Raw genomic sequence first — 12304 nt, 5'->3', positions numbered from 1 at the left:
CCTTCTTGGTGGTGGCCACCTGCCTTTGGAACGCCCTCCCCAGAGAGATAAGACAAGCCCCGTCACTATCTTCCTTATCCAGGGACCTGAAAACCTGGTGGTTCCAGCAGACCTTTGAAAATGATTAGCTCCAGACCCTTCCCTGGCCATCGGTCAGGACCCTGCTCTGCACTTTACCCCCTCCCCCAAACCTGTTACTTCATTGCACTAGCCCTGGCCCAGCCCTCTCAGAGTTGTCTAAGCCCACTCTGAAATTCTAGCCATTGGTAGTTGAATTTTACCTGATGGAATAGTACTGAATCTGGCTTTTAAATTTTAAATGTGTATGATTGTTTTAATAATGTTATGTTCATGTTTTATAATGATTATTCTGTATGATTTTGTGTTGGTAATTGAATGCTTTACCTATGTTGGAAAATGTCCTGAGTCCCCTCAGGGAGATAGAGCAGTATACAAATAAAAGTTTATTATTATTTAGAAGTAGCCTTCTTTGGTGAAACTCTTAGCAGTTGAACAATGGCTCAGTTTAAACCTTTGAGTCTGAATATTAAAATGAATGCACCTGTCTTGGTAAGAAAATGACTAGCTTTTAAACTGTAAATACAATCTTCTGAATTCCAAATCATACTTTAGCTAAATGATGAACACTCTTCTCAATACTTACTGTATGTTTTAGAAGGCCATTAATACAACTGTTGGAGAATTAATTAAAAATGTCTTTGTCAGCTTTTCCTTTTATCATTTGATTTCATCCTCCTCCCCTTACTCCATAGCTCCTTTGTATGTCTTGAAGTAGAATGAATTGTGCTGTTTCATTTACAGTAGGGTCTCAGTTATCCGACCTCTGCTCATCCGACACTCTGTATTATCCGAGGCCCTGCTCGTCCTGGTGGCAAAGGAGGCAGCCGCCGCCTTTACCACCCTCACTCACTCACTCATCCGCCCTCCCGGCCGGGTCCTGGTTCTGCAGAAGTGCGGGAGGGCGGGCGGCAAAGGCTGTAGCAGCAGGAGCCTGGCTTCCCCTTCCTGCCTCCTCCAGGCCCCGGCTCCCTACCCCGCTCCTCCCGGCAGCAAAGGTGGTGGCAGCAGTCATTTTTGCCACATTCCCTCGCTCATTCACTCACCAGGCCAGGTCTTGGTTCTGCTGCTTCTGCTGCCGCCACCGCTTTTGCTACCGGGACCCAACCCAGTGAGTGAGTGAGCAAAGGAAGGCGGTTGAGCAAGTGGGTCCCCAGGTGTTTTGGCCTACAGTTTACCAGCTGTTAGGATTTCTGGGAGTTGAAGGCCAAAACATCTGGGGACTCACAGGTTGAGAACAACTGTGCTACAGGATATTTGAAATGGAATTGGATAATTTTGTGGAGTATAGATCTGTCATTCCCTAGTGATCATGGCTGCATGGAACTGAGCTTGCAGTAGTCATAACCGCTGGGAAGCAACAACAGGAAGTAATCATTGCTTTTACGCACAGTTTTCACACACACACACACACACACCAGAAATCTGTTGGAATATAATTTCTACGCAGAGTAACCACTGCAATCGTTTAGGAGGGAGTCATGTGATGAGATATATAGTATTTAGAATTTTCCTTTCGCCAATGCTGATTGAAGATTGATGCCTTATTGCTGGCAAAAAAGAACCATTATAAATCTAGGGAAATGTAACAATGTTGTAGTGGTGTGGTACTGTTAGTTGTTACATGCTTTGTAACAAATTATTGTTACTATTTTAGGTGCAATGGATGAGCTTCATAGCCTGGATCCAAGAAGGCAGGAATTGTTAGAAGCTAGATTCACAGGAGTAGTGAGCGGTAGCACTGGGAGTACAGGAAGCTGTAGTGTTGGAGCAAAGGTGAGTAGTAGTATGGATTATATCACATGAAAGTGTCTGTTAAAAGAGCGATAATAATCTTCCCCAATAAGTACATTAAGTTTTACAAAGTGATATAAAAAAGTGCCAATGCAGTCAGCTGAAATAATGTTGTTGGCTGTGGCAAATCTATTTTTACTTATATGGGCTAGGATCCAGAGCATGTACATCTACTGATATAAATGCTTCCAGTGGCATTGGGAGCATCTTCCTGCCCCTCCCCCAAATGCAACCAAAAAACCTTTAAAAATTATTTGGAGAACCTGTCTAGCCTATCAAAAGATTGGGCTTCAGAGGGGGCGGGGGAAGAAATTGTTGTCATGTAGTGTAACATTCGATTTGGTGGACAGAATACGAATGTTTACTTCTTCTTTTTTTTTAAGCATGAGCTAACAAAATATTCTAGCTTTCTAACAGTTAACTTTTGAAATGCTAATTATTTTATTCACTTATTTTGAACAGGCCTCCACAAATAATGAGAGTTCCAATCATAGTTTTGGAAGCTTGGGATCTCTAAGTGACAAAGAATCAGAGGTATGAAATAATTTTTAGATAATAAGATTGACAATTCTAATGTAATGTCATATCACTGCCTTTTTTATCCATGTTTTCAAGTAGACCTGGTTCCTAAAATATGGACAAGCAAGATACTATATTTTGTACGCTGATGGGATTATTATTTTGAGATATTTTAAATGCTATTTGTTAATTGATTAAATTCATGCAAATAGATCCAGAAAGCTATTTTTTTTTGGCAGAAAAACACTATTCATCTATTCCCAATTTCTGCCAAAATAGCATTCAAATTGGCTAACAACAAAATTCACCAAAACAGAACTACTGTATATAATTTATCCGTGAAACAAAATAATAGCTCCAAATTTATTTTTAAAATCTTCAACAGTAGTTTGGCTCAAATGTCAAAAGCTTGATCTGTGACCCAAAAAATCAGTAACCTAACCAAGTTAAGTTTTATTTTATTTGCTTACTTGTTCATGCTTAATAATTGGAATTCATTTTATTAAAAATAATTTAGTAGTCCAGAGAAATTATGTATCTTAACATAATTTCAGTGAACAACAAACTAAATGTGTTTTGCGCATTTGCAGATTGATCATTCAGTGGACAGTTGCAGTAATGACTCCAGTTTCTGAGTTTAATTAAATGTCTGGTTATTTTACCATGAAGAGAATTAATAATTCTTGAGTAAGAATACTCAATACTGAGCCCCCAGTGGCGCAACGTGTTAAAGCGCTGAGCTGCTGCACTTGCAGACCGAAAGGTCGCAGGTTCAAATCTGGGAAGCAGAGTGAGCCCCAGCTTCTGCCAGCCTAACAATTTGAAAACATGCAAATGTGAGTAGATCCACTTTGGCGGGAAGATAATGCCAGCCACATGATCTTGGAGGTGTCTATGGACAACACTGGCTCTTCGGCTTAGAAATGGAGATGAGCACCAACCCCGAGTCAGACACAACTGTTAGGGGAAAACCTTTACCTACCTAAGAATACTTTGAATGCATTTAAGCATTATAAACATTGAAATAAACCAGTGCCAATTAAACAGAACCATGACTCTGTGTAACAAAAATTGAAAAAAAAAACTGTGTTCCTGGTTTGAAAGTGTTATTTTTTGTTTATTTGTGTAGTATGTACTTTGAAAGTAGTTATTATATTCCAGAAACTTAGTTTTTTTTGGCTGCCACAAACTGTTGAATTGGTTGAAACTCTATCAGATGTTTATTGAAAAAACTATAGCAAAATGAGCTGCAAGGCTCATAATAATAATAAACTTTTTCCATGTTTTTATGATAGAATCAATTAGGAGATGACATTTATAACCCAGGAAAAAAATCATATTTACAATTCAAGAAGAATCAATTTCTTGTATCACTCAGTATTTTTTGTTCTGTAATGATTTTTTGGATATAATCCCCATCATCAGTGCTATTTGTTTGGCATTTCTAAAACTGGTTTAAATCTGTTACCAGTCTAAATTCAAGTTAAACCTATTGAAGCAATGAAACTTCCATAAGTGTTGATTTATCAAGTTCCCATTGATTCAGTGTCTCTATTCCAGTTAGTATTAACTGTTGAATTTAGGCTCGTGAGAGCAGTGCAAGTTATATAACTTTATTTTCATTAATTGAAAATAGACCACTGATACAATAGAGCTGTAAGCAGAACATGGTTGTAGAGCTTTTGTTCTAAAAAGATAAGAACTGATAATGTGATTTTCCTAAAGTATTTGAACATGAAACAGGCCATAGTTGAAATTCAGAACAATGAGATAGTTTCGCATAAAATTGTGATGGTAACCATATCTAAAATGAATGTGATTTTGAAAGTGGAGTACCTTACCATAGCAAAGTCAGAAATCTCTCTTGGTATTCTGTATTGTTTGAATACATATGCCTAACATAGATTTATGTATCCTATATTTTTAGCATAGAGGAACACTATATATAGCTGTTGGTGTTGTTAGTGACTCTACTACTATGCCCATTAAATCTGGCATATAACAGTTTCTCTTGCATGAGCAGTTGTCTTGAGTAGCATTTCAGAGTTATAGAATGGTTGTGTTAGTTCATGTGGCTGAACTGCAAAAAAAATCCTAAAAATGCCATTATGATTCAGAATTACTCAGCGATGTAATTTCTTTTGGAAACCATACTTCAATTTTATTCGTCTGTTAGAAACAATAGGGGTTTCTGCCCCCTCGTATGTATGTATGTGTATGTGTATATATACATACACCACATTGGTTCCAAAACTTTTTTTATTCATTCAATTTTTCCATTCTGAAATTATAAATTTTACAATTGCTTATCCATTTAGTGAGAAAGACAATATTAAAGATGTAATTTGTGTATTAGAATTTTACTTTTTAAAGATATGTCAGTGGTGGTGCTTGGAGTATATGAAAATAAAATCCTATCAGAAGAACAAGCCGGCTTCAGATCAGGTAGATCCACCATGGATAACTCTTTTATCCTAAACCACCTAATATATAAACATCTAAAAAGAAATAGTAGACTTTATGTTGCTTTCATTGATCTAAAAGCAGCCTTTGACAGCATCAACAGAGAGCTCCTCTGGCAAAAACTAACAGTACATGGAATAGACCTTAGATTACTACTCCTGATCAAAAGTTTATACTCCAACAACCATATCCAGGTTAGGACAGGAATCAGTGGTGCCTTGACAAAGAGAATTGACTCCTGCAAAGGTGTAAGACAAGGCTGTTTATTAGCCCCTTTACTTTTCAACCTTTATATCAATGACCTGCCAGACCACCTCAGCAGCTCCGAGGTTCATATGCCTATAATTGGTAACAGACACATAAATACTCTTCTATATGCGGACGACATGGTTCTGATGTCTAATACCCAAATAGGTCTACGAAGATTACTGATCAAACTTAACATCTACGCCCACAAAAACGAGCTGACAATAAACAAAACCAAGTCAAAATTATGGTTTTCGGAAAGCGCCCAGCTAGACACAAATGGGTTCTAGATGCAGAGCATATAGAACAGGTTAGCTCTTTTACATATCTAGGCTTAGTATATTCAGAGACTGGCTCTTGGTTGGCACATTCTCAATCTTGTACGATCAAAACTAGGGCACGCTCCAACACTCTGGCAAGACTGCTAACCCATAGATATCCTGGCTCTTTAACTCCAATAATCAAAGTTTATAAAGCAAAAAATCCTCCCCATGATACTATATGGAGCAGAAATCTGGGGCCTAAGCAAACTACCAATACTAGAACAAACACAATCAAAATTTTTAAGACAGATACTTGGCGTTGACGCTAAGACCACCGCTGCCGCAGTTAGAGCAGAGTTAGAAATACATTCTATTGAAGGTCTCGCCAAAATCAGGGCCTATAACTATTGGGCTAAAATAAAAAATCTTGAAAACAACAGACTGCCAAAATTGTGCTTCTTAGAACAATCTAATGGCTTTAACCAAGACTCCTGGGCAGAACAACTGTCAAGGTTTCTTTGCTCCTGTGGATTACAATTTACTTCATCAGACCAGAATAGGGATGCCGAAAAAAGGACAGTAATCCAAAGAATCCTAGATATTGAAGCCCAAAAAGACATAGCCACCCTGTCTAATACAGGATCTCTGAAGTGGTTAGGACGCTTTAAACGTAATTTCCAGAGGGCACTGTACCTAAAAGCAGATATGCCAAGTCACCTAAGAATCACTTTCACTAGGGCAAGATTCGAACAAGTGGAGTCCATGGAGAGACACGGCAGATTCCATCATATCCCGTATGAAGAAAGATTATGTATTTGTGGTAGCCCTGAAGTTGAAAATTTGAACCACATTTTGCACAACTGTAACCTATATAAAAAAGAAAGGAAACAATACTTATGGCCTTTTATTGGTAATAAAACAAGCTGGGCTATTGAGGCCAAAACTTCATTTTTGCTAGCGGGTTATAACCCCACTCTGACAACAAAAATGGCCCTGTATTTGTTTAAAGCTGCTAAAAGGAGATCAGAGTACATAGATCAGATTGGGGTGCAGTGCAGGGGAGATGAGGATAGTTGATGCTTAGATCTTTAGCTAAAGTACAATGGCACCAAGCAGGCAGACACCTGTATATCTGTATTTTATTTTAAGTGAACCAGATGTATGTTGTATGTTGTTTTTGTATTGTCTGTCTTTGATAAGGCCAACTGGCTAATCAATAAATAAATTGTATTGTGTGCCTATTGAAGCATGCATTTATTGTAGTGTGGCTTTAATGTGCCTGTTTCTGAGGGGAAGGAATTCATCCTTATATTCCTCAAAAGGACTGAAATCAGGCAGCAGTTATTGGCAGTACCTCCCACCCAGCCATGGTGCTGGCTTTACAGCATGCTGAAGGTTCCTTCAGCCTTAAAGAAAAGCTTTCCAGGAGGTTGTAAGAAAAAGGAGGAATCTGCAAAAATTATCTTCTTTTTTCCAGGAAAAGATCCTGTGGATATGGGAATTCAGGATCCAGCTTTCAATGTAAATTAGTAATTATGCTTGCAAAATAACTTTGGAACTAAAATTAAAATCTGTAATGGTATTTAATGGTCTGGATCAAACAGCACAGCATAAGATATTTCACATGCTAGTGCAGGATTTTGAATTCCCACCCCCTCTTTCTGCTCTGGAAAGTCTCTTAAAAGTCAACAAAAGTTTGTGGGATAAGTGGAGGCGATTATGTGACCATCAGCAGCCTAGCCCAACTTTGCATTTGAGCTAGTCTTTTCTAATTTATTGCAGTAAGTAAAACTATTAAACCTAGGATTTACTGATTCCATCCTATCCACCATATTTATAAACAGACATTTTAGAGGAAAATACTTGAAAGTTTGGTAGCCTGATAATCTATATATATAAAAATGTAATGTGCCGTTTTACTATGGAGTAAACAACAAAACCACTGAACCAAATTATACCCAATTTGGCAACAAAAGACATAGTCATCCAGTCTATGTCTTTCAAACAAAAAACCTAGAAAAATAAAGCCCAAATTAGAGGACGAGAAAGAGCTGTTTTCCCCTTTAGAACTGGCTCAGAAAGGTAGGCCCCGCCCCCTTTAGGCCCTGTCCCCTTCATATCCTAGCAATACTCTCAGCCAAAATGGCACCCAGGGCACAGGCAGAGTTCACTCAGGCCTTATTTACACTGCCTATAAAATACAGATTATCTGGATTATATGGCAGTGTAGACTCAAGGCCTTCCCACACAGCTATATAACCCAGAATGCCAAGGCACATAATCCAAAGTATCTGCTTTGAAGTGGATTATCTTGAGTTCACACTGTCATATAAACCAGTTCAGTGTGGATTTTATACAGCTGTGTAGAAGGGGCCTCATATAATCCAGTTCTAAGCAGATAATAGAAAATTATAAATATAATATATAATAATTACTGTGGTATAATAATACAGAACAATATAATATCTAAAATCAGGACAGTAAATAAAGAACAACACTCTGAAAACAGGGAAATTCCAGACAGGAAAAAACCAGGGCCAGCTAACACCTCCCAACAAATGATTCTCCCAGGCAGGAAGTATCCAGGCTTTGAAGCTGCAAGGCCATTAAATGCTAATCAAGGTGATTGATTGCAGCATTCATACTTGCCGCACCAAGACTATTAATTGCTATTCAACCTGGGCAACCAAGGATTCCACAAGGTACAAAGCGGCCAGACATGCAAGCAGCAAGACTATTCAGTGCTACTCCAGCTCGCCAAACAAGGATTCCTATCGCTATAATACAACCAGGCATTGAAGCTGCAAGACTATTCAGTGAAATTCAACCAGACCAACAAAGGATTAACCTTGGTAGAAAGTGGCCAGGCTTTGAAGCAGTGATACCACTCTGTACTATTGAAGCTGACCAATCAAAGATTCCCCTAGGTAGCAAGCAGACAGACTTTGAAGTAGTGAGGCTATTCATTGTAATTCTAGCAGCCCAAAAAACATTCCCCTAGAACGCAAGGACCCAGCCTTCCAAGCAGCAAGCCTATTCCATTGCATTCCAGCTCACCAAACAAGGATTTCCAAAAGAAGAAAACAGCCAGGCGTTGAGGCTGCAAGGCTATTCACTGCTATTCCACCAGGCCAACAAATGATTCCCATAAGCCACAGCAACACGTGACTGGGCACAGCTAGTACAACATAAAATTATTATGTGGCCCATCTTAGAAATAAGCAAAGCTTCTTATTGTTTGAGTGCTTATTTGTAATACGCATGCATTGAAATGCAGGCTCCATTTCTTTTGCATAAATATAATATTGTATTGTTTTGGGTGGTTGTTTTTTTCACAGACTCCTGAGAAAAAACAACTGGAATCTTCCAGAGGTAGAAAAAGAAAAGCAGAAAGTCAGAGTGAAAGCAGTCAAGGTATGGTATGCATTGTATTACATTAATTATATGTTGTGTACAATTGTCAGCTGACCTAAATTTGCTGTTCCTGCAAGGATATTACACTGTTCTGTGACTTGTTAAAAATCACACTATTTCTACTCATTGTAAGTATATACTAGGATACCTAGCTGGGCTGAAATAAAAATAGTCAAATAATCTTACATCAAACTATGGCTTTGAGAGTTTAATCTTTCCCCAAAAATCATTAGAATGTCATTTGTAACAGTTTTGATTTTAGGTAAATAATCAAAGTTATTATATTTTAAAGTGTTTTTAACCTTTCCTAAGTGATGGGTAATATAAAGTAATATTAGTGGATGGTATTTTTTTTAAAAAAAATAATGGTTACATTGAAAAATCTTACATAGTCTTACATAGTACCCTTTGTGTTCTTCAGAACCTTGAAATGGTCTTAGTCTTTTAGTGATGTTCACAGCATACTCAGTAACATAGTGTCTATCTTGAGCTGTCTTTAGTTACATCATGCTTAGTCATTTATCAAATCTTTGGCCACTGCGATTCCCTCGCTCTCTCACCAACTTGGGTAAGCAGTGGGATGGAGATGGGACATGGGAGCATAAGTAGGGAGGACAGGGGCAAGGGAATTGGCTGGGGGCAAGGAGGGAGGGTGCATGCATGTGTCCCCTCATGTGCTCCCTCTCTTGGGCAGGGAGGAGAGAAGCAAATGAGATAAGAGAGCACAGAAGGAAGGGCTCCTTACCTCATGAATTCACTCCTCAGATGGGCAGGAGGAAGGGAATGGGACAGTGAAGTGCAAATGTTTGTAATAGATTTAGAGTAGGCCTGTACAACCCGAGAACCTCCAGGTGTTTGGGACTTCAGTTCCCAGAATTCCTGACCATTGAACAAGTTTCCTAGAACTTCTGGGAGCTGTAGGCCCAAATACCTGGAGGGTTGCAGATTGTGCAGGTCTGATTTATTGTTTTAGTTTGCAAATTAGCCTTAGTCCAATGTTCATTTTCCGGGCCCAATTCAAGGTTCAGGTGATCACTTGCAAAGCCCTAAACGGTTCGGGACCTGCCTACCTTCGTGACCGTATCTCCTCCTATGAACCGGCATGATCTCTTCGTTTGTTGGGGGAGGCCCTCCTCTCGCCTCCATCCCAGTCATAAGCGCGACTGGTGGGGACGAGGAAGAGGGACTTCTCTGCGGTGGCCCCCCGGCTCTGGAACTCACTCCCCAGGGAGATTAGGCAAGCCCCCACCCTGGTAGCATTTAGGAACAGCCTAAAAACTTGGCTCTTCCAGCAGGCTTTGGGAGAATGAATTCTCCATCACCTTGTATCTAGAATCATGGAATAGTTGGAAGAGACCTCATGGGCAATCCAGTCCAACCCCCTGCCAAGAAGCAGGAAATCGCATTCAAAGCACCCCCGACAGATGGCCATCCAGCCTCTGCTTAAAAACCTCCAAAGAAGGAGCCTCCACCACAGTCTGGGGCAGAGAGTTCCACTACTGAACAGTTCTCACAGTTAGGAAGTTCTTCCTGATGTTCAGGTGAAATCTCCTTTGCTGTAGTTTGAAGCCATTGTTCCGCGTACTAGTCTCCAGGGCAGCAGAAAACAATCTTGCTCCCTCTTCCATATGACTTCTCCTCACATATTTGTACATAGCTATCATATCTCCTCTCAGCCTTCTCTTCTGCAGGCTAAACATGCCTAGTTCTTTAAGCCGCTTCTCATAGGGCTTGTTCTCCAGACCCTTGATCATTTTAGTTGCCCTCCTCTGGACACTTTCCAGCTTGTCCACATCTCCCTTCAATTACAGGGTCCAGAATTGGACACAGTATTCCAGGTGTGGTCTGACCAAGGCAGAATAGAGGGAGAGCATGACTTTCCTGGATCTAAACGCTATACTCCTATTGATGCAGGCCAAAGTTCCATTGGCTTTTTTTTTTAGCAGCCACATCACATTGTTGGCTCATGTTTAACTTGTTGTCCACAAGGACTCCAAGATCTTTTTCACATGTACTGTTGTCAAGCCAGGTGTCCCCCATTCTGTATCTTTGTATTCCATTTTTCCTGCTGCCATTTCCTCAGTTATTACACTTTATCTTGCCCAATCAGTTTGTTTACAGTCACAGGTCCACCCCATCCCAAGTTGCTCTCTCATTAACTGTTGCACTGAATCAACTACCTCATGTTATAATACTTACTCGTTGCACTTTGCCCAGTTCGTTTTTACCCCCTCTACTTGGGTGGCAAATCCATGTTTTAATGTTGAATTTTAATATGTGTCTGTATTTTTTGATGTTTTTATTTGGTTTCCTGTTTTTATCCGGGCTTGGTCCCATGTAGGCCGCGCCGATTCCCTTCAGGGAGATGGAGGTGGGATATAAAAATAAAGGATTACAGTATTATTATTGTTAAAGCATTATTTGGCCTTGTGACACAGCCTCACCTATTATGTACTTCATACACATTAACAGAAAGGTGGACTATAAATGTACTGGGAGGTTCACAGTAAAAGTTTTACCATCTTATTTATATATTTATTGGTTTTAATAAAATAATAAAACTATCAAAGCTAATAGCATAAAGTTAGCAACAGAGGAAGGATGAATATAGTAGATTCATGGCTGCCTACCAGGAATTTCACTTGACTTTGAAATCTCAATAAATGTTTGTTATCACTAAAAGATTTTATATCTCTCAGTAATCCTCAGAATAACTATAACATCACCTCCAGGTGAGCCTTTTCGGGGAGAAAATTCCATAGCGGGGGAGTTATTTCATGAATAGACTGCCATATGTCATTTTTTGGACGCACTTGGAAAAGGGCTTCAAATACCAACAGAAATCAGTAGCAGAAAAAGATTTGAATATAACTTGGTTAACGGGGGGGGGGGGGGGGCACACAAAACGGAGAATTTTTCCCATCCTCCCTCCTTAAAAAAAAACCAGCCAATGTAGATCAGTTTTGCTGTATAGCAGAGCTTTCTAAAGTGTGTGTTGTAACATGTTCGTTTATTGATTGCAGTGTGTAGGTGTGTTGTGTGAACCTAAAGAGAAACCTCAATGTCTATGATGAAATAAAGCAATAAATCATACATTTTTAAATATATAAATGCAAGGTTTTTTTTGAGATATATTGTGTTCCCCTACATTTCATTTTTACAATTTATGCATGTGTCCACATCTCTTATAAGGGGTTGTCTTAAATTCTGGTGTAGCACACCAGAATTTAAGTTGAATTATTGTGTCAAAAAACATTGCATGTCTAAAAAGTGTGTCACCAACACAAAATGTTTTGAAAGTTTTGTCTTACAGGCCTCATGGGTTTTTTTTTGGGGGGGGGGGTGATAAATTACGGGAGGAGGAATATTACAGTGACTAAAATTGCAATATTTTGTTACAAGTTACGAATTGTGCCAAGTGAATATGAAGTTTGTACATTCAGAATGATCATACAATTACTCGTCTCCATCAGAGTCATGAAATTTCATGCTTCAGTAGTTCACCAGAGTTTTTCAGTATATCCTTC

General features: G+C 39.2%; 1 protein-coding gene across 3 annotated transcripts in view; it reads left to right on the top strand.

The window, feature by feature from the left end:
• tlk1 (tousled like kinase 1) overlaps window positions 1–12304 on the top strand; it is a 91551-nt gene that overhangs the window by 34843 nt on the left and 44404 nt on the right. For 2 of the 3 annotated variants that reach the window (XM_008118869.3, XM_016996677.2), the window contains 3 exons: window positions 1736–1854; window positions 2335–2406; window positions 8702–8777. In XM_008118869.3, coding sequence (XP_008117076.1) covers window positions 1736–1854; window positions 2335–2406; window positions 8702–8777 — 267 coding nt within the window. Of the gene's footprint in view, window positions 1–1735; window positions 1855–2334; window positions 2407–8701; window positions 8778–12304 lie in introns of those variants that run through there. The other variant, XM_062964536.1, reaches the window with a different exon arrangement.

The sequence above is a fragment of the Anolis carolinensis genome, chromosome 1, assembly GCF_035594765.1.
Source record: "Anolis carolinensis isolate JA03-04 chromosome 1, rAnoCar3.1.pri, whole genome shotgun sequence".
In the NCBI taxonomy this organism is placed as follows: domain Eukaryota; kingdom Metazoa; phylum Chordata; class Lepidosauria; order Squamata; family Dactyloidae; genus Anolis; species Anolis carolinensis.
This window is presented reverse-complemented; position numbering and strand designations above follow the sequence as displayed.